At 46.9% G+C, this 26,787-nt stretch overlaps 1 protein-coding gene across 2 annotated transcripts in view; it reads right to left on the bottom strand.

The window, feature by feature from the left end:
• Nucleotides 1-26,787, bottom strand: part of PTPN18 (protein tyrosine phosphatase non-receptor type 18) — a 674,845-nt gene that overhangs the window by 130,835 nt on the left and 517,223 nt on the right. For both annotated transcript variants that reach the window (XM_069647567.1, XM_069647566.1), the window contains exon 12: nucleotides 13,902-13,990. In XM_069647567.1, coding sequence (XP_069503668.1) covers nucleotides 13,902-13,990 — 89 coding nt within the window. The remainder of the gene's footprint in view (nucleotides 1-13,901; nucleotides 13,991-26,787) is intronic.

Raw genomic sequence — 26,787 nt, 5'->3', positions numbered from 1 at the left:
TCCCGTCAGCCTCCCTTTTCATCAAGCCACAGTCACCACTGATGGTTCCCTGGAGGGATGGGGAATCCATATGGCCAACACCACGTCAGAGGCCTATGGATTCCTGAAGAATAAGTCCTACACATAAATGTCTTGGAGCTAAGAGCAGTGTTTTCGGCCTTGAAATCATTCCAACCTCAACTCCACAACAAGGCGGTTTCAATCTTCATTGACAACACAAACACCATGTTTTATATCTGTAAACAAGGCGGCACCCGCTCACCGATACTGTCCAAGGAAGCTCAGGCTATCTGGTACTGGGTATTATCCCAAAACATGTATCTCTTTCCTTTTTATCTACGGGGAATTCACAACACAATTGCAGATTCCCTCAGCAGGGAGCTACAATCATGCCATGAATGGGAGCTCCACCAGTGCCAAGTTCTTTGCATCTTCTCCCAATGGGGTCGCCCCAAAATTGACTTGTTCACCACGGAACAGAGCTCCGAGTTTGCCAGCTGCTATCCTCACGAAGGGAGTCTGGGGGACGCCTCCTCAAATCCATGGGAACGTCGGTTCCTCTGTGCATTCCCTCTAATTTCAGTGCTATACACACTCAAACCGAGCAGCTGCAAGATGATCTTAATCACCCCGGCATGGCCAGACCAAATGTGGTACTCTGACCTACTTCATCTGCCGGTCCCTCCTTGCATCAAGCTGCCCCCTCTGTCAGACCTCCTCTCCAACGATGGAGGATCAGCACTGCATCACGATCCAGCTTCCCTAATGCTGAGGGCTTGGCTTCTGCAGCCCTAGAATTTGGACACTTTGTTTTGTCTCTAGAATGCAAAGCATTCTTGTAAAAGCTAGGGTACCCTCTACATTGTCGTGCTACAAGCACAAATGGAAAAGTTTTACCATATGGTGTCAATCACAAAAGCTTAACTCTTTTCAGATCATGGCTGCGCAAGTCTTGCCATACCACCTGTGCCTGGCAAAAGTGGGACTGGCAAACGCATCTATTGAGGTACTTTTTAGCAGCCATTTCTCTCACTAAAAACGCGCTACTGGTCAACCTTTTCTATAGTGCCACAGGCTTGTTAAGGAATTCCTTAAGGGACTCTTCTGGGCTTTTGCTTGGGAGCTCAATCTTGTCCTTTCCAAGTTAATGGGCCCTCCATTTGAACCTCTTCACCGGGCTCCGTTGAAGTTTCTATCATGGAAGACCACCTTCTTGGTGGCCATTAAGTCTGCCTGGCGTGTAGGAGAACTGCAAACCTTCACCTGTAAACTGACGTACCTGGCTTTTCACCAATCCAAGATATCGCTCTGCGCTAATCCTTCCTTCATGCCGAAAGTTCCCTCAGCATTCCACCACCTTAACTAAACTTTGCTTCTGCCGGCTTTCTTTGGTGCTCCCACTTCACCAGTGGAGAGGGCCTTGCACTCACTGGATGCCGCACACGCTTTAAAGTTTTATATCAGACGCAGAGAGGAGTTCCGAAAAACATCTCAACTGCTTGTTTCGTTCCGTCCTGTGGGAAAAGGCAATGCCCTCGCTAAGTCTTCCATTTCCAGGTGATTCTCCGGATGTATCTTGCATTGCCACTAACTGAAGAACCCTGCCAGGAAGACCAAGGGCATATTCCATCAGAGCCGTAGCTTTTATCAATTCTTTCCTGTCTAGTGTTCCCTGCCTAACATCTGCAGGGCTACTATGTGGCAGTCTGTTCACACCTTCACAAGATTCTACTGCATTGACAGGTATTCCAGGGAGGAGTCCCTTGTTGCCCAGGCAGTGCTCCACAACTTATATGCATGGGGTGAGTGTTATAGAGGTGAGTTTAATTGCTTCTGTAGAACTATACTACCTCCCATTGTTTTCTGTATGTACTGCTGTATAATCATATAATTAGCATGTGAATCCATGAACAATTCAATGCTGGAGAAGGAACAAGTTACTTCCCTGTAACTCCTGTTCTCCGGCATTGGTATCTTTCATGGTATCTTTCATGGATTCACATGCGACCCTCCCTCCTACTCCTCTATGGAAGATCCAATGCTGGAGAAGCACAGATGGTCTAAAAACAACCTGTGTATGCAATATGTATACTTTTTTATGGTGGAAGGTGGGATAGGTGCTTGGAGGACAACAAGGTTATCCTCAGAAATATGTGGATTTGGTACAGCCTTGAAGGCACCAAGTTCGGAGCTTCAGAGATTCCACACAACACAGCGAGCATTGCCATTGCCAAGAAAATTCTTCCTCCAGAACTGGAGAGTCCAAAAGAGATGATCCCTTTGTTTGAAGATCACTCACACTTCACATTGGAGGATCCGCTCATGAAGAGCACAGTGCAGTGGGCTGAGTCTACCCTTGCTGTAGGGGAGTTTGCATTATCTGGCACTTCCTTGTTTATAAAAACAACAAAGGATATCAATAACTTCAAAGAGCAAGAAACACACTTAAAGTAAGCTCTTACAAGTTTCAGTATACTGTACCAGTTTGGCTCCTGTACATTTTATTTTTAATATGCTTAATTATATTAAGGTACTTTTGCCAGGTCTGCAGTCATATTTCTAGAAACTATAAGCGTCCTAAGATAAAACGTACTGAGCCCATTTACTGAGTCTTCTTCTAAACAGCCCCAGAGCTCTCTTGGTATACCTTTTGGCAATTAAGGTATATTCTTGGTCACATTAGAGTTAGAGAGTCAGATTCATACTCTGGATCGATTATTATCTTACTTTTAGCTGACATCTTACTTTGCCTAATTTGGAACATCCCTAGTCACTGGGGCTGCATGCCCTGTCTTACATGTGATCCAGGAAATGGTATACACACGGGGTGGCATCTCAACATTATATTTGCTGCTTTTTAAGGCATAGCTTATGAGATTCCTAGCCTCTCTTTAAAGAAACAGAATGTGGGTGGCCTTCATATTGCTCTGGAAGATTTGTATTAACCCATGAAGGAAGCAGCTAAGTTCTTAATGTCATCAACAAAATACCTAAGGTAACAATGCTTTCTAATGTGGTGAGTTTATTTTACTCTTGCAAAATTGGATGAATGTTATGGCAGTGGTGCAAGATTTTCCCACTGTGGGATAACTGGGGAAGATCTCCTGAATAGGTTTGTGACCTGCTTAATAATGCATTGTTTTTGACTCAGCTATTTAGGTATATTTTGATCATGGTCCAAACTGTGATCCAAACAGAACCATTCTTAGTTATTTTAGGATTTTAGGATTAACTAATATGCATAGGCTTTATGGATTTAAGAAGACTTTTAGCTTCACAATGATCCATGTTATGAGACCTTGATAAGCAAAACTACTGTAAAGTGTGGTGCGCGAAATCTTATGGGAAAGGAAATTCAGAGATTTCGCTTTTCATTTGATGACCATTACAAATCTCTTTCTTTTCACGGCGGTTTCACCTTTGGTATGTTTGGTTCTCTAATTTCATTCCTTTGTGCATCTTACCAGAGAGAAATAGGATGCCAACTGGAAATAGCTTAATCTTGGGGAAAAATTCAAATGCTAACAAACCAGGACAGTAATGGAACCTGGCAGGATTTCCAAAGACAAAGAGATGAGGATCTAACTGGCAAAGAAACCGGCAGCAGCCACAGTGTTGTGGTGTACATTCAGCCTGTAAACAGCCACTTATATACACTGTATCAGTCATGTGATAGGAAGACAGTGCAGGTAACAATACGTCCATGATATATTTAGATACTAGCAAATAGGCCACATCTGCCATCGTAGTCTGATGTCTAAACACTAAAACGGCCTCATGCAGACTCATATCCCCTCTGCGACCTATTGGAATACTTTCCACAGCCTATTACGTACCAAGCACGGAATGAATGCTCTGCCACCCTTCGTCCTAGCCACAATAGGGATGTGCTTAATTCCTCGGATCCAATGTCACATTAGTAGGGCAGAATTCCGTTTTGGGGGGGTGTAGCTATCCCACTTTATGGATCCCTAAACATTTTCCTTCTGTCCCTTGGTTTTTTAGAATCTTGTCTGTAGTTTTGTTGACACTTGAACTTCTACTGAAGTACCCCTCCAACTGCAACCCTTTTTCCTATATTGTCCTATGGTTGCACATACGGCTATTAGGATAGAGTTGTTTTAATGCACCCAATTACGGCCTTGGGCGATTTTATCACCCTACAGTTGTGGCTTGGAGTAGCCTGGTGGTAGATGTTTTGGCATCACCAGCAGTGCAGCTGGGATTAACTGCATTAGTGGTACAATACACCTTTATGGTAGCCATTGGGGTACTAATGCATTTTTCCAAGTCCTACTCTCTGCCATTTTGTTATTTGCCATCCCTTTAGTCGTGAGAACCATGGGGAAGACCTGAAATGGCTGTTGTGCACACATGGGCTCAATCCATGTCCAGACTGGTCCAGAGGCATAGACAGGGTGGGGCCTGAGTGGGCATGGCCCACCCAAAATCTGTAAATGCGAACTGAGCAGCACTGTGTGGGCATTTACAGATGTTAATGTCGCTGCGGTGGGCCCAGATACATTAGCTTCAGACCCCACTTGTTAGACAGTCATAGCTGCACCTCCGGACTGGTCCCTTACCCTAAATAGGCCAACACAAATACTGTTGGGGTGGACCGGAGTGTTTGGTGTTTTTTTAGGGATTGGTTGGCCGCCAAAGCCTCTTTTGTGTCTTCATTTTGTGTGATTGAAGGGCTGGTTAGGCCAGCCCATTAGTTAATGTGTATGTCCCTGTGCATTCTTCAATTCCGCTGGATTCTGACCTGAATCACTGGAGGGTTTGCCAAAAAACTGGACTGCTGAATGTTAGGGCTAGGTGTGTCCATAGTGGCTGAGCCCTGGGCCCTTTGTCTTTTGCTCTGGTTTTACCTTTTGGGATGCTGGACGTCCTTCTTGAACTTCTCCTCGTCATCTTTCTTGTCCTCCTCACTGGCTGCATTGGATGCCCCATGCTAGGGCGCTTTCTGGGCTGTTTTATTGATGTCTTCCCAATTTACCTTCTTGGTCAAAAAGCCTAGAGGAAGGAAGCCTCTGTCACTTCGAAGCGTTGTGGGACACCACTAGCCTGCATCTGCACATCGTCTAGCTCGTCTTGGGCTGCCTCAATTGTTTCCCCCATGGTAGGATGATCCGTTTTTGCTGGCTTGCTCCTCCGTTTTTCCCTCCATGCTTAGTGTGGTTGCTATGACTTCACCATTGTTACTTCTACACCTGGCTCATGCGTCAGCCCTCCTGGGAAGGCTGAATATTCTCTTATGGGTTGTCTGGGTCATTCTGGTTTGGGTTGCAAGTGCCGGGCACCGTATACTGTAACTTGACCCTGGAAGAAGCTCCTTACACACCAGGTTGTTTCCGAGTTCCTGAGACATGTTCTCTGAATCTAGTACATTGAATACTTACACCAGGGCTCAGGGTTGGTGGGTTTTGAGTCATTTTTCCCCATCAGGGGCTCCTGAGTCTGGTGGCAGTCGGATTCTCAGATATACTAGACAGATCCCGTTCAGATGTTTTTTTTTTATTGGCAGCATTTGCATCCTGAATTTAGATGCCTCGTTCACTGCAGAACTTTTACTGAGTACTGAATGGAGGAAATCTACAGCATAGACGCCGCAACTCTGTGCAGTTTCCAATGTTTAGTATTGAGCTAAAGAGCTTTGAAGCATTTCAGGATATCTAAAATTCAGGATGCCTCATTTCAATATCCGTTTCCTGACCACAGCATAGATGCTGCAATTCCATGCAGTTCCCTGCATTAAATACCCAGTGAAAGTTCCGCAGGGAGGGGGAAGAGGTTTTCTTTTCCTTGGAACCTTTTGCCTTCACCTCTACGGCAGAGGACTTTAGAATAGACTGTATCCCCAACAGTGTCGCTGGTGAATTCTTGTCTTTAAGTTCAAAGATGAACCCTCTAAAGGGGTGTGTTGACCCCATTAAATAGGCAATTTGCCACAGTTGATTGGTTCCCTACTAGCCTTTTGTAGGGACTCAGATCATAGCTGCTGTGTGCAGAATCTCCCGCCTGGTGATGTCATGCCCAGAGAACCGGGTCTGCGGGAAGTGGTGCAGGGGCACAGTAAATGTGGTGGCCTGAGATAAATTAAAATGATAGACTCCTTTCCTTATGGTAATTTCTCTCCTGAGCCATTCTAGCTCTGGCCCCTTCCTCTGCCTGCCTACATACAAAAGTGCTCGAGTCATTCCTAGCATGGTGTTAACTCCCTTTGCCCTGAGCGGGCTCTCCTTTGAAGCACTTTTGCCAATCCCACCCACTGGGCTATTTCCTGCCTCTTGTGGAAGGTGATAAACCATTCCCAGGGAGGACAAAAGGGACTTCTAGTCTGCACCCAAATTATTTGTTTTGGCCGAAACTCAGGCCTAGACAGGGGAAACACAAAATGGACCTGGCAGTGAAGTGGCACTGAAACCAAGCTGACAGCGAAACTACATTAAAAAGCCTTTGTCCGTTTCATTGTATAAGCACAAGAGCCACCATGCCAAACAAGACATGGTTTATATAGTTATGACCATCTGCGAACAGACTCCGCTTGCTCAATTTCAAAGGTATTCCCTTTGCTATTGCCCAAAAATAATTTAATGCGAACATTAGAAAAACATGTGTTCTATATATGCTACAAATCCTTTGGTGGACACCTTCATGAGGTAGTCCGGAATGTTCCCTCTACATTGTAGTCCTCTACCACTTTTGTAATAGATTTGACAACCAAAATTGAGTTAACACTTTTTCGAAAAAAATCGACATAGCACTTTAAGTGAAGCCACATTGCAGCTACATTCTGCTGTTACACCAATTGCTCATGCCCCGCGGCCGATGGACAGGGGCATCGTAAATGTGGATTTTAGTAAATTCAGTAATGCACCCAATGCCCAGCAGACCCTTCTGGGTAAAACCCTGCCAACCCTTATTGACACTCCTTGCTTAGTTGAAATAGTGTTCAAGATAAAGAGGTAATGTATTTTTAGGTGCAGGGGAGAAATCAACAACCATGGCATATAGGTTGTGAATAATCTTAAATGTGGATTTTAGTAAATTCAATAATGCACCCAATGCCCAGCAGGCCCTTCTGGGTAAAACCCTGCCAGCCCCAATTTTGTGAAACACAGCACGCTGTCTGAAAGTAAAACTCTTCAGCAGATCCGAGTTTCATGGAATCCATTTACCTGGGCTTTTAAATTTAAACAAATCTTGGAGATTTGCCCTAGCAGATGGGTCCTAAACTGTAATGGTGAACATGCTCATTTGCAGGGCAATATTTGCGTGCCTCCGTTGCCATCCTCCCCAGTCTGTACTGTACCTGCACTATGTGAAGGGTGAGCTTGTACTGTTACGGCTGGCGCCGAATCTCTTGTGCTTGAGTAACTCATGAAGTGTTGCTGCCAGCGCTTGACCTAGTCTCAGTGTGAGGGGCCCTTGTACTACTGCTGTTCACGCTGTACCTGCTCTGTAGGTGAAAGAAGTTTGGAGCCTTGCTACTAGTGAGAAGGACGCCAGCACTGGTGCTGTTGTCACTTATCTGTTCCAAGTGATGGAAGATTGCAATTGAACTGCCTGTGCCTTATCCATTCTGAGTGAGGGACGCTTGTGGTGGGGATACACAAGCTGTACATGTTCTCTGTGTGGTGGAAAACATGCACTGCTGTTGGCTTTGTCATGTAGATATGTGTAAATCAATAGCTTAGTCACCTTAGATTGAGTTACTGGTTTATGGTTCAGCCTAGACTCGGAATAATGGTTAGCGATGGAGATGGTCTTTGGCAGTGACATCTATCCCCAAATGGATCATGGAGCAGGTGTGTCGCTGTGTATGGTGCTCTGGGCTTTTTATGAGTGAGGATTAATGTGTGAGGTTGAGTGCAGTGTGGTTGAAGATGTAGGTGACAGGTAGGGAAGTTGCTACAAGGGGAGAGTTAATGCTGTCATGGAGAAAGTCAAGGATACAAGGAACACACATATTGAGGTGGTGCTGACCGGAGAAAGAAGACAGAAGAAAGTGTCACCTGTGGATGTCGGCTGTCGTAGACCAGGTGAGAGTGTGGTAAAGCACAACCTTAGGATATGGTTCATTTGTGGCGTTCCCAGTAGGGGATCTCACCCTGCATAGGGCAGTGGGCCCCCACTTGTGTGTTTTGTTATGTTATATAATTTTATAAAGTGCATGGTCGCCAGGGGCATCATGGCACTGAAGAATGACCAGATTAGGGGCTGCCTAGAACAGATGCGTTTTAAGTAGGCGACCGAATGTGAAGTGGTCATCCATAACTCGAAGAGCAAAGGGGAGAGCGTTCCATAATTTGGCTGCTACAATAGAGAATGAGCGGCCACCCACCTGGGAAAGATGGCATCGGGGAACAAAAAGAAGGCGAGCATCAGACTAGCGGACGGAGCAGCTAGGTACGTACAGCAGAAACTTCTCTCATAAGTACTCCCCTCCCAGCTCGTAGTATGCCTGTTGAACTATACACAGAGATTTTTAAAAGTAATCTGCTTTTGAACCTGCAACCGTTGAAGTGACCAGAGAAATATGTGCGCTATAAGGAGTTGCAGTAGGAACCTGGGCCACAAGATTTAGCAACAGCTGTAGGCTAGGGGTTGAGCCAAAAAGAGGGAATTAGAGTAGTCTAAGCGGCTCAAAATAAGCAAGGAGACTACTAGGGCACGTAGATGAGCCGGAAGGAAAGGGAGAATCTTTTGCAGGACCCTTAGTTGATGGAAGCCCACTTTGCAGATGGAACTAACCTGGGCTTAGGCGGACAGAGAATTGGCTAACATGAATCCAAGATTCTTCACTTGAGCAATAGGTGAGTGGTAGGGCCCAGTTCTGCAGGCCAACAAGCAGATGACCAGAAAGAGGGGGAAGGAGACCCAGACCGAGGCCCAGAAGGCGTACCCACCACCAACACCTCCATCTTGTCTCCCTTCAACTTAAGCCAATTGCTACCCATCCAGCCACCCACTGCTGCCAAGCAACCCCTAAGCTGAGACGCTGTGTCCGGCTGCACCAAGTCAAGCCAGACAATGATTTAGGTGTCATCAGCAAAGGAGTAGCAACTGAGGCTGCGGGAACAGATGAGCAGCAAAAGAGGCTGGATTTAAATGTTCAATAGAGCAGGAGACAAAGCGGAGCCCTGCGGGACACCACAGGCAAGTGTATGGGGTTGTGAAAGAATAGAGGAAAGAGCCAGAATCTGTGTCCCATCTGTCAGGAAGGAAGAAAACCAGAAGACAATCTACCCAGAGAGGCCAGCTCGGGAGAAGGGGTGCAGCAGCACAGGGTAATCCACTGTATGCATAGAGGTCTAAGAGAATCAGTGCACCTACATGTGTTAAGTGTAGCACACCAACTGGCATGGCTCAGACTGTCCCAGATTCAAAGCCCTGATGATGGAGCGCTACTAGGATTTTGTGGGCTCCTGTTGGCCTTTAGGATTTGCTGACTCCGAGAGAGGGGACGGGACATGACCGATAAGGACTCCAGGAGTTGAGATTGAAGGGAAAGGGATAAGAACCAATCCAGGCTCAGACACGTGTTGAGAATGGACATATCAGAAGGCTTGCCGCACCAGACAGGATCGCTGAGAGACCACCAACTCCATATAAATGCTAAACGAGATGGGATCTCTAGTATGGTATTGTGCATTGAAAGGAGAAAAACCAGGGACATCATTTAGAGTTCGACAGGGGTCGTAAGTGCGACCCCTGAGGTCTTGCACGCTACCCCTGTGGTCTCCCTTGCTACCCCTAAAAATAAATACTTTTTTTAATGCAATGTCCTGGCCTGTGGCCAGCGCCATGTGCATCTTTGCTCCTGGAGTGGCTGGCTTTCTTGCTCAGGACTCTTAAAAAAAAAAAAAAAAGGAAAACCAGGGGTTCCACAAGTCTAAAACTATCAGCAGTGACCCTGAATAAGAAAGAATAGGAATACCAAATAATGTTTCCTTCTTTAATTCTATACAATAATTGTGTCTGTTCTTTAACACCTCAACTCAACCTTTCATCCTTCTGAGGTCGATAAATGAGTACTAACACAGGTTAGGTGATATTGTATATATATTTGTTCTATATAAAGCGTTAAAGCGTAAGTACTATATAATAACACATCATTATCATTTGGCCATGGACGCCTGCTTGCATTCACAGTAATTTGGTAATATGGGCCTATACACACTGATCTTAACAATGCATATGGCGATCCGTTCTTGTATGAAATGCATATCACATTATAGTGATATCGTAATCATATTTTCCGTAGTGTACTTACGAACAATGCCATGTGATGCCACTTCCTGTTGTGAAAGGTCGTGTTCCATCACTTCCCGTGATATCACTTCGGGTGGGGTCAAATTACATCACTTCCTGTGATGTCATCAGAGGTCAAGGGTTGTGTGATGTCACTTCCGCTACCCCTGGCATTTTGGTGAAATTACGTCCCTGAGATCAACCTTTCACAATGAATGATGAATTTTGTAATGTGAAGAATCTCAGGAAGTGGAAATTGTCGAAAATTGCAAGAACTGTTACGTCTGATTGGAAACTAAGGGGTGCGTGTCTGAGGTTGCTGTGTTATTAAATGCAAACTACCCAGTTGTGAATGGATCAGTAAATAAATAACTGTATATGTAAGCACTTACTAAAAGCAGCACTGGTACTCTGTGTCCAGTGGAATGGGGTTTAAAGGATACCCAATGCCAACTAGTGCATTCCATTTTTCCCTAAACTTTTAAGTACTATATCACATAGCTGGAAGCGCAACTGGCTAGAAATACCTACACACCTGTACACAGAGACGTGGTGCATATAAGGCCCAGTTGGCATAAGAGCACTATGGTGGTGATTAGCAGAGTATTCAAGTTTAATAATATAACATACATCAAAGTTTGACAATGATTTCCCACACGGTTCTGCATAGTACTCTGTGCAGAGCTTTAGGTGGGCTGGGGCTAGCCTGGGCAAAGCCCCAGAGGTCTCCAGAAACCCGTCTTTGAGCTAGGACTCCCTCGGTCCCACACAGCACACTGTGAATTTAGTTTTGCAGTTGGGACACTGCGTACGCAGTGGGGATTGCTGTGAATAAAATATGTGCATGGATGCTATTTTTCTGCTAAACCAGGACAACCAGGACTTGTCGCCCAAAAGCTAGCGGTCTCTAAATGTTTACACATGACTTGTAGTTTGCTGTCACTTCACTGGTAAGGTGAGATCATAAATGAAATAAGTAGAAAGGCCAGTGTGCACTGTAGGGTTGCAGGCTTAAATCACTATCACTGATATATCCTATATACAATATTTGTGTTCGTTCTTATGTTCCAAAAATGCCCTTTGATTTTATCCAAAGAGCCAAGCAGTGGTGTTATTTGTCCTCCTGCCCTTTCTCACAGGTGCTCTTCTGTGTGATTTCAGGACCGGCTCAAGATGTCAGGGATAACTTAATGCCTTGAGGTTTATCTTTAGCCAGCAAAAGCACCTTTAAAGTGACAGGGCCTTTAGTTTGAGAAGAGTGGTGCCTCCCTGTGGAATATGTGCACCATATTCGCCCTTCCTCGACGGGGGTTAATAGCTACAGATTATCACAGGGCAGGCAAACAGCAGGGGAGCAGAAAGAAGCAAATGAGCACCTAAGAGCTATTAAGCACACCAGCCTGGCACATTTATTTACAGAATGAAGGAGATGTACTCACTGGTTGCATTGCTTCTATCCCCAGTCAGAAAGGGATTTATTCACATACCGCAGTTTGCTTGGAAACTGAACCAGAGGGAGTTTTATTTGCATACTGGATGCAAACAGGACCACCTACGACCATGCTAGATGGCCCAAAGGACCTGTTTGCAGGGCCTCATGATGTATTGCTTGTTTGGGCCGGGTGGCCTTTGCCTCAGTCACCTGCCCCACCTTTATGCTACACCCAGCAAAATTTGGCCGTGTCTCCTTTCCAGGGCCCCTGCCCTCGATGTCGTATCCCACTGACAGCACTGACTCTGCGCCATGGTGAGCAGGTAATACAATTGAGTATCACGGCTTGTGTGGAAACTCCCTTTCCTTCAACATGTCGTCCTACCTCTTGCCACACGGGCACAATCTAGCTAGGAGAACTAGTAGATCCCCACATGCCCATAGGCAAGTTCATGCCCGACTGCGCGCACCAACTCGGTTTGGTGCAGACCTGGCGAAGAAGGGCCTGTGCGGGGCAGCAAAGGTTGGCGGTCACCAGAACGAGTTGAAGGGCACAGGGTGTGGAGCAAGTAGTGCCTGTGCTAATCAGTGCAGCCACTTCTGGTCAGAGTAGCTGCTGAAAATGTCCCAAAATATGTTGTGACGCACCAAGTCAACTGCAGAAGTGCATTAGCTAAGTCCGATGCATACGGCTCACGAAGAGGGGTGGACTGGGAACCAAAAGAGGCCCTCGAAATAATGTTCAAAGGGGTCCCATATTACACATTTTCAGCAAGCCCAACCCTTTTCCTGTGAGAACATGTGGAAATAAAATATCCATGGCTCCCTAAAGGCCAGCCCACACCTGTTCATGAACCTTATATTTACTGAGCCCTTTCATATTGCAGGCTGATGCTCAGGCGGTTAAAAGACCACTAGAAGCCCAGTGAATGTTCCTTCTTCAGGAATAGGACTATTCATGGGCAGAGTAGACACGAGCGGACATGGCAACAAGGACTGTATCTTACATTCTTAATGATGCCCTGCTGAGCAGTGACGGGTGGGCGGAGTTAGCAGTCTTGTTTATGCATCCTATCCGCATCCCCAATGGGCCCTTTGCAGCTCGGCTGCGGAGACTTTCTACACCCGAAGGAGAAGGGGTGTAAAAGCATGAACAATTAGCAGACACAAAACGAGAGCACCAGAGATCTCGAGGGATGTCCGATAAATAGCTGGCGAAGGACAAGCGATTCCTTGCGGAGAAAGACGAGTCGCGCCCTGTGACGATGGCTGCAAAGTTCGCCTCTTAATTCGCCCGTGCTACACTGTGTGGGCACAAGCCTGGATACTCACAACACATAATGGTACTCTATAGAAGTTACATGTTGCACATCCCTGAGCAATTTGTAAGTTTCTAGCCAGAGGAAAACAAATGTACGCGTGTAAAGCTTGAACTGCTGCTTGCTGCCTGTCCCATTGTAATGATGCGAGGGCCCACAGAGTGCATTTTCTTTCTGTAAAATATGCTTCTATTATTCCTATTGTACTGTCCATGCTGCGTCTGTCTGTGCGATAGAATCTTCCTGAACCTTAGAGTCTCTGACTCTCTGTGCAAAAGGGGTAGCCACTGCGGTTTTACTATGCGCTAGATAGGTGTGCACCGTTGCTGTCCGTGCTGTGCCTGTTCTATGTGTGGGGGAACACTTCCAGTGTCTGCGTTGTACCTGTCCAGTGTGAGTGACACAAAGGGGGGCAAAGCCAAACGTAGGGGGGCCACAGACAAAAGTGTGGAGGGGAGCACCTTTGAGAGGTAATGTGTTAAGTCACAAGCACTAATGCAGAGAGGTTTTTGTGTACACCAACTACCCACACCCAACTGCACCTCCCCTCCCATCAGAATGCAGGCGTGAAACAAATCAGTGACTAGCTACATTCTGATGGTAGGGGCTGCAAGCTGCTCTGCACACTATGGAGGTCGCTGTGCAGAAGCCGGGCAGGAACACCTGAGAAGTGGCTCGTGCTCATGTTACCAATGCCAGAATGCATACAAAGATCACTGCTAGCTTTGAGACAAAAAGAGAGAATTTGCCGTGTGATATGCAGACATTTGCCTAACTGACTGTCACAAATAACGCCATGAACAGAGAAGAGGGGGGCACAAGGGGGCCCAGTATTTCAGAACCCCCCCCCCCACCCCCAGGCCCTTCCTTAGCGACGCCACTGCTTCTCTTACCTGGAGTAATCCCCTCGAGCGCACTGGGGCAGTGTTCGGTGCTCGGCTGCTCTCAGAGATCCCACGTCGTCATAAAGGCAATCCTTTTTCTGTCGACAAAGAGAACAAAACAAAGTATCTGTGAACCAGGGCGGTATGCGAGGACGCAGCTGCCACAAGGCAGTAACTGCTTCCTGTCGCTCTTATTTTCAGGAAGTCACTAGCAACTTCTCTTTTTCAGTGCCGAGGATGGGTCGTTTAGCTACATAAGCTTTGTAAGGGCATTGCTCAATAATGTGCCTAAATGAGGACACATGTTTACTTACACCTTCCCTTTTCTCAAAATAAGTAATTAACATACAAAATATAGATTCTCGACAGGTTCCAAAGATCTGGCCATGAATTCATACAGTGAATATATTTGGAATATATTTTGTTGCGAGGAGCGCGTGTGTTTATGTCTAGTGTAAGCAGAAGGGTGGGTGCTTATGCATGTACACACACACACACTCGCAGCTCTCAACAATTTGAAAAGGTGCGGCACGAAGGCAGGGTGATGAAATTTGGGGCATAACATTTGGTTCGTTGGGGAAGGGTTGGGCTAACATGCACCTCACACATGATTTTAAAGGTTACATCTAATACAATTTCAAAAACACATTTAGTCCATAAATCAAGAGCATGAGCACAGTATCAGTTCATAAATCTGTCTTATTTGCACTTGGTTATGGTTGTTATTATAAAATGTATCCGCTAGAGGTCTCAGAGTTGCCGCGTGTGGTTAGTTCCTCAATAATATATGCCAACTATGCCATCCATTTAAGTAAGGTGTGGCCAAAGAAAATTCGGATTCAAGTCCAAATAAAATATGTTAGCATTGCCAGTGTAAAACATTTTCATGCGGCTTGTGCTCAAAGAACCTCAACAACATATGCTACTATAAAAAATGTTCATGCTGCTACGAGAGTTAGATTCACTTCGAGGCGAGAGTGATAAGGAGCTGCAGAGAGTGAGCCGGGGCAGGTTATTGCACATGCTGCTTTTTCTGCAGCTGAAGAGCCGCCAGTGCCTTTATTTATTTATTTATTTATACATTTATATTGCGCCGAAGCCCGCAGGCATCAGGGCACACACATTTACACAAGAGAACAACATAATAGAGACAGGATGGCTAGATGCTTTAGTACTTGATACTTGGGAAAGCTGTGGTAGCTATTTAAACAAAGCTGTCTTCAGGGCCTTCCGGAAAGCCAGATAGTTACCCTCTAATCTGATGGTATTGGCTAATCCATTCAATGCCTGGGCTGCCATTCCCGAGAAAGATCTCCCTAGCCCACTAGTGCGTTTGAACGCTGGGCAGACAATCGGGGCCCTAGATTCTGATCTCAGTGATCGGCCCGCTATGATCGGGAGGATCAAATCTTTTAAATAGCCTGGAGATTGCCTGTGGATACTTCGGTGGACCAAGGTCATGGCTTTGAATGTGATCCATTCCTTGATTGTAGCCAATGTAGGGCTCTTCTGTCTGATGTTATATACTCCCTTCTAGTTCTCTGCGTTGTTCTGGATAATCTAACATCTTGCGATGCAATCCTTATTTGCTCCAAGCATTAACGTATTTCTATAACCCAGCCTGGGTAGAATAATGGTCCTAGCAATAGTGGCACTGTTTTGTTCATTCACAAACGGTCTGATGTGACTGGGCAGACGCAAGTAATATTGGCAACTTTTGTTTAAGTTGCAGACATGAGACTCTGCATTAAGTGACGCTTCCAAAGTAATGCCCAAGCTCTTCACCTTTTCTTGAACCTTGACAGTGGAGTCCTTGATCTGAAACATTTCGTGTTCATGGTCTAATTTTGCTCGTGCATGCCTTGAGCCAAAGATCAGCAACTGCGTTTGGTTCCCACTGAAGAGGGGAGGTTGAAATCTACCCCTGCTTCCCCTTTGCCCAGACAAATGACCCGGAAGAAGAACAGAAAGAATTATGATTGCACTCACCATTCTGCACCAGTTCCCAATGCTCCTATGAGTGACAAATACGCTGAAAGGTACCCACTCCGTCAACCCTACATCCCTGGGGCAGTACAAACCTTACCAGAATAAATGAAAACCCCCTGAACAATATTAAGGTCACCAATTTTTAAACACTTCAATTGACAGCCTCGACTAAAGCACCAAGAAGACATGCTCAAAGTCGATCGAGACACCATGATATAGCAGCGTTAGACATGAAGTACATATGCCATCAGCACAATCGGGACACAATCATACACCCGCATACACGAAGAACACATGCCTCAGTTCTATAGTTAAGAGGACAGATACATGCACACCCCGCTATTTGTTTAATTATTTTTGTCATTAGTTTGACTGCAGCAACTCTGAAATCACAAGATGCAAGGGATCCTGTTTAAAAGTTTGCAGATGCTTACAGGCAATAACCTTATGGAAATGCAGGAGCACTCGAGGGACCTGACAGAGCCGTAAGTAACTAACCTATGGACACTTTATGGAGCAATGCAGATGAGTAAGAAGCAATGCCTTGGTTTAAGGAAAATTACAGCAGGCAGCAGATGTCTGAGTGGAGCTGAATTGAGCGCGAACAAAGGGAATAAACCTTGTGAGCCAGACTCGCTGCCCAGGACACTTGTCTCAGATAACATTCCATCACCTGAGAATTTCAGTAAACTCCAGCACAGAAAATACTAACAATTCCTCATAAATTCAGACAAATTCAGAGCTGCAGAAGCTCAGAAGCACGATTGTTGAAAACCTGGTCCAGTAGAACTGACAGTGGGCCAAAACTGGCAGCTGGGAACAGCAGCAGTCTCACAAGCCAGAAATGGCTTGCAACAAAGTGTTATAGAAGAATCACATGTTGAATGGTGAGAGCGAGCACTCACATAAGGCACTGGTGGTTCACACACGTATAATGCAGACAAATATTTGTTCTTTTTACGTTGAAAAGGTACATTTCGAACTGTGAAAAGATTCTGCCCCAGGCATGGGGGCACCAATCACTGTTCAAGGCCCAGGGGTGGGTAGCCCTAACCAATGAGAATACCCTCATACTGCAACATTGTAGAAACTAGATAATTGGGGACAAGCCAGGCCAGCCCTCTGACATGGAAGAACCAATGAACTAACAACTATAGAGACCGCCATAGGGGGACTACTACTCAACCCCCAATCCCAGGGTGTGATAGGTTTTCTGGGAACAGGCCCAAGCATTGATGTCAATATGCTGCTGTTGCATTACAAAACTGGCCTGCAAGCCAGAATTCTCTGTGATGTTCTTGGACTTTCCATTGTGTGCTGATCCCTGTGGGATTTTAGCTGTAATTAACCAAAGTTTGAACTTGCTGTTTGTCTTGGCCTCCGCTCCTTTTGGGAAAGGGAAGGGTTTAGGCCTTCCATGAGTTCTGGATCAATGACCTCCTAGTAGCCCTAATCTACCTGGGAGTTTTCTCTAACCCAACACCATTCAAACACATCCAATTTGATGTCATCCATGCCTCTACAGCGTTATACACTGTCTCAAGGTTATGGGCATTTATCTTGTAGTTACCACTCAGTTCCATCACCAGCTGAGTATCATCACAGAAACACAGGACGTCTTGTCTAAGGTCTATCAAAGCTGATCCCTTAACCTTAATTGTGCATACCTTGGGACATTTTTTCATGCTTTTGGGGCCCCCAAAAGGAGGTATATAACATGAAAAGGCGTGCATAGCTGCCCCATTTTAGATGTCCTGATTTTGCCTATTGCATGCTGGCACTTCTCTGTTTTTTGTTAATTGAGAAACCACGGTTATGAGTGGTTCCTTCGACATCACTGATGGTTTGAGCGTGATATGTAGCATGTTTTTTAACCATCACACTGAAAAGGAAAATTTATTTATCAGAGTATTTAATATTGGGGTTGAGGTTCCTGATGGGGCACTTCCATTATAAATGGTATCAGGTCAATGGTGGATGTAGATTTTTTCATTGGAGGAACATAAGTATTGCCCCTGAATGTGTGTGAGTGACATAGAATAGCAAGGGTGTCTGAACCAATTTCAGGGGATTTGTGGGTTGCTGGTTCCGCCTAATAATTTTCTTTTAAATACAGGGTTGAAATTGTGCTTTTCTACAGCACAATTCTGATTTAAAAAACTGGGTAAAAAGGATTACAATTTACAATTGGTTATCAAAAAAATCCAATAGATGGATGCTGGGTTGCTAACAGTGTGCCACATCATATGCCAGCATTATAACTGTGATGCAAGTTCTTATGGTGCCCATGTCTATGACATATTCCAGCAGTGCCCTGTAAAACATTTCTCCATGCTGCCTGTGACAAATATATGCCAGTATTGCCACTGTACAATACTTTCATGATGCTGACCAGTCTGCAATACATGCAAGTATTGCTATTGCAAGTCGCAGGTTCATTATGCGTGTGTCTACGATATATATCAGCACTGCCCATTAAAACACATTTTCTCACTACTGGCCCCAAATGTAAGCCAGTTTTACCACTTCAAAACATGTTCATGAAGCTTATCAGAATATATGCCAGTATGCCACTGTAAATGCCATTCCTGGTGCAGCCCTCACATTCGTGGTGCAAGTGAGCTGCACCCTGAACACAATCACACACATATACAAATAGAATCATGCATGCTCAAACACGCATTCAAACTCTTTTTGCACACATGCCTGCACACACACAAACATTGCACTTACGGCATGCAAGCACAAAAACGCTTTTGCCCTTTTTTTAAAACATTCCTTTCCATTGTAGTGAGCCACTGTTCTTGTTCCCTCCGGTCCGAGGCTCTTGCCAGTCCACACCAGTAAGACAGGAGGTAGAGGTTGCAACTTGGGTCCCTCTGGGAGTTGAAAAATGATAACCGCATCTATGACATGTCCGGAGAGTCTTTGAGGGACAGAAGATATTGGGCCTTTTAAAAAACTAACTTTTTTTTTCGATCCCACAGTTCTGAAAAGACCTGAAGACCCTACTTTTCAAACAACAACTTTACAATCACTGATCACTCGTTTGAACCCCATTTCTCCCACTCTTGACACCCCCTCCTCTACTTCATACCCATCTCAGCTCCTTAGCTACCCCTGAACTAGACTTGTCACCTCCTAGATGTGCCCCCCTGGATAGCTCTCCCTTATTTAATTTTTTATTTATTTTATTCAGATTTGTAAAGCACGCAGCAGCCCAAGTGCATCGTGGCGTCAGTTACAGACATAGATTAGTTACATATACATGATCATACATAAGTAACAGGCAAGAGTGATATTGTACATATTTACAGTGATGGTTCGAGGTTAGTTACATTTTACTGCGCAAGCAGTGAAATCTTGAGTTTCCAACGAAATGCAGGGAGTGAGTTTTCTGCCCTGATATTTGTGGGTAGTGCGTTCCAGGATTTGGCAGCAATGTATGGGAAGCCTAAGCCACCGGCTTTGGCTCTATTGATACGTGGAATGAGGAGTTGTTAGTGTATTGAGTCCTGGTGGGACATGTGGAGGAGGATTTGGAGATAGTCTCCGATAGGTATGAGGGTGCAGAGAGAGAGAGAGAGATACAAACATACCATTCTGGTGATATGGGGCGGAGGCAGGACACTGTACAGTAAACCAGTTCTAGGCAACAGCCTTGGGGGCTAGTAGCAGAAGAGCTGGAGAAGACACAATGTTGGCCCTAAAAACATTACATCTGCTCCATTGTATTGTGCATGTGTTAACTTGTAGAGTCCACATAGTTCTAAGTCATGCAAACCCTTTAGTTATGCTCCATTTTGGAGTGCCACAAGACCCCATGGCAAATGCGAAATTGCTGCCCATGTTAATATGCATGTAGTTGTGTGGAGGAAATTTTCTCCATATAAAAGAAGTCGTAAATGAAGATTTTCAGTGACAAAACTTGTAGTTTTGCAGAGTGCTAAAACAAGGGAGTATTCAGTATGACCTCTACGACCACATTTATAATGACCCCAAAAGCCTCTGTGATTATTTCTTAACCATAGTGATATAAAAAACTTAATTTGACGCTATTTCCAAAGATTTTAATTAATTTTTTCATTTGCTTTTTGAAAGCCTGAGCACTTCCATTACTAAGTCTGGTGCCTGAGGGCCTCATTATGAGTCCAGCAGTATTCTGGTGCAATTTCCGCTAAGCGGAATTAGTGTTACCACGAGGTTGTGCGGCGGTATTAGCGGCGCATCACAAGATGGCATGAACGCGTTCTCCACTTCGGCAATAACGCTAATACCGCCCGGTGGAAATTGCACCAAAAAAAGGCTCACTGCCGAAATATTGGTGCTAATGGCACTACCACACTGTTCCCGAAGCAATAAGCGCCAGCGTAAATTGTGTGATCGCCGGAACGGGAAGCATGACGGCGGGCATCTTTAAAAACTCAATCCAACTAGAATCAACCACTTCCTGCAGCCATCCAGACCTGAAAGACAGCAAAGATGGGACAGGAGAGGACCCGAGGCAAGGTACCTGGAAATCATCTAAGCAAACCCACATTTAGTTAGGGGGTTCTCACTGATGAGGTTGTGGCCCACTGCGACAAACTGTACAGCAGCAGGCAGAGAAAAACATCAGGCCAGCACAGGACTGCCATTTAGGTTGCCATCAGCCAGAAGGTCACTGCAGTGTCCAGCATTCCCCGTAAAGCTGAGGACTGTAGAAAGCACTGGAACGACCTCAGGGTTGGGTTGTGGGGACTCCTGTCTCAACACCACCATGAGTCCCTGGCAACAGGAGGTGGACAGATCCACTGGTCCTGAATGCCTGGGAATAAAAGTGCAGCACCGTCCTTGATATGGAGGGCATTGAGAGAGTCGGAGGTGCAGACGTGGGTGCCAGCAGCCAGGAGGCAAGTCAACTCCCCCAAACACACAGCAAAATACCATGCACAAATGTCAGCCTAGCACAAGATGCTTAAGTTTATAGGGACACATGTCAGCAGACCCAGCAGCTGGGCAGGCCAACCAGGGTGAAGTGACAGGGTGCCACATCAGCCACCCTCCACAGCAGCCACGGGGCAGTGCACCAAGTGCACCTCTGAGCATTACAGCAGTGTGAAGGGGTGTCAAGTGACCAATCCAAGAGCGATGTAAACCACATCCCTGCTGGTGCACCCTGTGCCACCGGAATTGGTACATCAGTAACCACGACACAGTGCAGCAGTCACAACACCATGCTGCGGGCCCAGTTGGCCTGTCCACTGTTCGAATGGCAGACAAGCCCCATTGAAGCACATGTTCCCCTAGACCGACATGGGCACAGCTAGCCAATCACTGAACACCACAGCTATTGGGAAAGATTTTCATTTATGGTTAATTTTCCCTCCAGTTGTGAACCCCCCCAACCTTTTGCTTTTGTCTGATCATCCTAGCCTGACCTTTACCAATGGAGCCCAGCCTTCTGCTGTACTCTGCTGGGCTTTTGCTCATTTTGTTATGGGGAAACAGACTGCCAGTACTGGGAGACTTTGCTTCCCTTAGTCTTTCCCTTTGTTGCAATTTCCTAGCAACATTTTATCAGTGCACAATGTACCTTCAAGTACAGTGCGCTGGGGTCTCTTTCATTTTTATTGCCCGAGACACCCTCAAAGGATTTTCGGTGAATGTACAAGTGTGTCCAGGACAGAGCTGGTGGCAGCAGTTACTTTAAACGCATTTTTGACTCTTTTCTATGGTCCAAACCGTGTTTACTGCGTTTGGCCCAGGACTTGGCCAGTGCCTAAAATGGCCATGCCACGAGGTCCTTTGTTCTGTCTTTTGGCCATTTTGTCCCTTTGCCTTCCCCAGGTCGAGCAAACCCGGGAAATTCCTTATTTGGTCATGCAGAGCCCACCGCAAATGGAAGCTTTTGCAGGCTTCTGCATGCCTTGTGTGTGCACCCAAGATGTGGGCTGGAGCTAGTTCCAATACACATTCTAGGTGCCAGGATGTCTGGTGTGCTGGGATAACTAGAACCACCATGGTCTGTGATTGGGCCACCTTTGGGATGGTTGAATGTGGGCAGATCTATTGGTTTCTCTTTGTTTTGGCACAAAGGAGATTCTGGATAAGACAAGGAACTCAACCTATTCCAGGTCGATCTTCTGAGTTCACACCGAAATTAGTAAAGGAGCCAAGCATCCTGAACCAAAGAAGCAGATCTGTGGAACCGCTGGTGACCCGCTGGAAGGTTTGGCACCCTGACCCCACTGTTGTCCAATCTGAGCCCCTGTTTCTCATTGATCATAGAAGGCCTGCAAGGGCGCTTCAACCCGTTGGAGTAGTGGCACTAACTACTCTCGGCACCTCCTGCTTAACCTGCAAACGAGCCCCTTCGGAAGTGTTCCTGGACCACCCAGTGAACTGACCAGCTTGTACGGGACCTTTTACCCTGGAACCACCGCCGTCTCGAGTTTCGACTTGAGCCCTTGTAAACCGTAAGCTCTTGGTAAAAGGCACTCTCCTGCTGAGTTTCGGACACCTAGCATTCCTAGGTCTGGTATTAGGAGAGTCTGCCTGAAACTGAGCCTACGTGGTTCCTGTGTCACCCCGCTGTGGTGACAAACTTCGTGGGTGCCTTGCTGATGTACCCCCCTGTGCCCTAAACCGGGCTGCAGTGGAACTGGCCTGATCCCTTCACCAGAAGCAGATAAATCAGCATCTGTCCTTCCACAGAATGAGGTCCCAGAACGCAGCCCCTGAAAGCCGGAGAGGTGCAACTCCGGGATTAGAACCTGCGAGCGAACTGGACTAGACTGGCAAAGTTTCGTCTGGACTGCATCGAGGGTCGGTAAATATTTGCAACCCTTACCGGTGGCCCCTGGCGCAACCATAGACTTTTACGCATGAGTGTCCCCCAAGGGCCACTCTCCTTTGCTAAGGTAGCCTGTGCTGCCATCCTATTCCCGATTCCTGGAAATCGCTCTGCCCTCTTGTCGAGACCCTCCTTGAATAGTGGAACTTTATTCTTCATTACCTCACCCACCTTCCTTAGCCACTAGAGCCACTTGAAGAGACTCGTTTTGCACTTAACTGCAGGATTGAGTGCCCCGGCATTAAATGTACTTTTCAGCACAATGCTCTACACTTCGTAGGGACTGGACTGCCTATTAGTTAGGGCTGAAGTTTTTGACGCACTGCCTAAAGTATATTGGCACTGTATGACTCCTTTCTGTTGCAGGTTGTGGAGCTCTACTTGTTGAATATTATGTTAGACTAATAGTTATTGTATATATGTTTCCTAGTAGAGTGTTAGTATTGTAAATATTGCTGAGTTTGAGTTAAAAGGCCTTTAACAAATGTATATGTATTTTTGCTATATACACCCGACTGAGAGTAACTTGCGCTGTCGTTTGCTGTATGTGCTCATTGTGGACCTTCGATTACCCTCATCCCTCCTGAGACCTAGTCTTGACCGCCGCCAATGATATCCTGATTGGTTTGGCTTGTCCAGAAGGTTACCCTGTTCCAAGAAACTGGACTGGCCTCCTGAACCTCCGCCCACCAGGTTAGAGTTCACAAATCCATTTTAACCACAGTGCAACACTTCTGGCTGGCAGCAGCGCCCCATTGAGCCATGGCAGTGCCATAGACAAAGCCACAAAACACCCTCCCACATGGTGTGCACCTCCGGGGAAGAGGACGTGGGGGCATGAAGGACCAGAAGCATGCATGCCTTACATCAGCTGCCCCAGCATGGAAAACCGGCTCTCCCCACACACAGGCCAAAGGCCACGCGTCACACACATGTCTGCAACCATACCCACAATTCTGTGCCCACATGCAATATCCCCTGACCAACCATGCCCATCTTCCCAAATGTGTAGAGGGACACTCTGTACAATAGCAAATGTTTCTTGCATGCCTGCACACATGAAAAACCATACCTGACAACATTTCCAATGTCCCCTACAGGCACTCACATCACCAGAAGCATTGGAGGACGAGGGTGCAGGCCCATCGAAAAGTGGCGCCTCCAGGCCCTCAAGATCAGCTGCCACCATCAATCCACAAAGGCGCACACAGGCCACACCTAGGTGCATGGACTGCTGCGAAACGCCTCGCCCCAGCAAGGCCAAGCCTGCAGGTGGCACCACAGGCCCTGCACCAACACCACAGGCCACCAGGAGCACCTTCCAGCCCACTGCACCCACTCCAGCAGCTGCAGTGTCTGACACAGAGGACACGCCTCATGGCAGGGCTACCGTTGAGTCACAGGGGGAACTCAGCCCTGTGACACAGCCTGATGAAGGGTCACAAACCTTCTGATGGCTCACCAGCCTACAGCCCTGAGCCTCTGCACAGCCCCCCTCCTATTCCGCACACACCACCAAGCAACACCATCCTACAGAGGCTGGATGAGATGGAGAGGCGGCCGAGGGAGGCCATTGGGCACATCCATTCCGAACACCTTCAGGTAATCCACGATTGCCTGCAAGGGGCCACCCGCAGGATTGTGCAAGCTATGTGAAGAAACAGGGCAGAGGCAGCTGCCAGAACTGCGGCCCTGACTGTGTATGGGCAGGGAGTCAGGGAGATAACTGAAGGGGTCTCGGCCCTTGCAGAGGCCATCCGTTAGAGCACCGAGGTCATACTGCAGTACATCTGGGGCAGGGTCAATACCCTCAAGTTCCATGACACCCACTGAGAGGTTGCAGCCAAGCACACCCAGGTGCCGGTCTGAGCGCCAATTCGGTCCCAGATCACTGGTGTCTGGCATGGGGGGAAGAGGCCACGGAAATAACATTGGGACACATTTTGCCCTGATTGCATGTGCTGGGGAATTGGTGGTGGGAGGGGGAAGGGGATAGTGTACTGGGGAGTTGGTGGTGGGACAGGGAGGGGGATAGTTAGTGGACATTGTTTCATTAAAACTGTTGAACTTCCTCAATGCAAGGACATTCCCGATTGTGTCACTGTCAGTATTATTAATGTGAGTGTCACACAGTGGTGCATGGCTTGTGCCAATTGAATATGTCAAACGAAATTGTCTATCAGTCCCTGCCAAGCCAGTCTCCCATCCTTTACGTCATCCCTGGCAATGCGTGCAGTTGCCTCTGCCACAGGCACAGCAGCCTCATCCTCCAGGGGTGGCATGTCCATGTCAGGGGATAGCTGTACATTTCTCCGTAGGCAGATATTGTGCAGCATGGCACATGCAAGCACAATTCTACCCACTTTCTCAGGAGCGTACATCAGGGCTCCACCAGCATGGTTGAGGGAGCGGAAACGTGCCTTCAGGAGGCCGAAGGTACTCTTGATGCACACATAGGTCCTGCTGTGAGCGTGGTTGTCGGGAGTGTCCTACTGTGTTTGTGGATTATGCACAGGGTCATTAACCAGGGTAGCTGCAGGTATCTCGAGTCACCTGCATCGGGGGAGGCACAGCCATTAGTCACAATGTAATGTGTGAGGGTGGCCTTACACAGTATCAAGACAATGGACGTCATGTGCATGCACAAGGGGCTTTATTCAGTGGCATGTGTATGTACAATGTCTGTGCATGCTGTGTCACTCCTATCATGCATTGTTTTTAATTTACATGCACCCTGTTCCCTTGCAGCAGATGTTATGTAATATGTCTGACCATGACATGTGGAGCTGTCAGGATGGCTGTCTTGTGGCAGTGTATTGCTCTCGTGCGAGTGGCATGCTTGGTTTCCCATCGGCTCTCCCTCAGCTTCTGGGGCTAGCGGGTCGGTATTGTGTGACTGATGTACATGGGTACATGGCTCTGGTACCGACAGGGCTGCTGTTGTGTGATGCGATTTGGCAATTTGTTTGCATTGCTTTGGATTATGCATGTTGCATTGCGGTACCTGTAGTCCCATGTGTGTATGGAGTTATTGTATGTATTCATCAGCTTCTCCATCCAGGTATGTCAGACATGTGCATGGGCTGTACTGTGATGTTGGTGAAGGAGGTGGTCAGGTGCGACTTCTGCATTTGTTTGTCATGCCATGCTTTGTGTATTTTTTCACCCCGCCCGCCTAATTTGGTCAGGTGCTTCGCAGCGCATGCATGCAGAAAGTTTTACTCACCAACTATCCATGTCCGTTGTCCTCTGTGTCTCTCCATGTATCCCGGCAGTGTGCTGTTCTGTAGGACCATGGAATCGTGTGTGGAAGTAGGGTGGTGGGCACAGCAGTGGGTGATTTACAGGTTGGGATAGCAGGCCACCTGCACATTCAGGGAGTGGTAGTACTTCCAGTTATGGTACACTGTTTTGTGGGCTTGGGGGGCCACCAACGCCACATGGGTACAGTCCAGGGCCGTAATCACATTTGGCATTTGGGCAATGGCATAGAACTGTGGCTTCATGGCGTTGACCTGGACTGAGGTGGTGGGCAGTGAGATGTGGGGTTGCACATGCCGCAGGAGGGCATCCAGCACCTGGGCCAACATTGTGCCAAATGTGGGCTGTGCCATGCTTTGCATCATGGCCATGGAGTCCTGAAGGTGCCAGTTCCTAGGAATTCTAGGACGGACACTAGGTTCAGCAGTGGGGGCACAGCACACCGGATGCTAATCCTGCTCCCTATGTCGTCCTGAATTGTAGTGAGCAGCTCAGTTATGGTCTCCCTGTTGAGGCGGTAGCAGGTCACCAACTGGCTATCAGTGAGGGTTCAGGCCTGGGGATCGGTGCAGGCCTTGCTTGGGCTCTCCTTCTCCTCCCCTTTACCCCCGTACCCCCTGTGCCCTGGGCTGGTTGCCCTGCATCTCTATTTCCAGGAACAGCACGAGAAGCTGCATGTCCCAGCTCACAATGGTTAGTGGCAGAATGGTGTTAGAGTCAGTGTTTGGGGGAAAGGGTGTGCCTTATGTAGGATCACTTGTGGCTTCATTTCTGCCACCTGTGTTAATTTATCTCCACCTGGAGACTGGG

The sequence above is a fragment of the Ambystoma mexicanum genome, chromosome 2q (genome assembly GCF_040938575.1).
Source record: "Ambystoma mexicanum isolate Mex_15411 chromosome 2q, UKY_AmexF1_1, whole genome shotgun sequence".
Classification (NCBI taxonomy): Eukaryota; Metazoa; Chordata; class Amphibia; order Caudata; family Ambystomatidae; genus Ambystoma; species Ambystoma mexicanum.
This window is presented reverse-complemented; position numbering and strand designations above follow the sequence as displayed.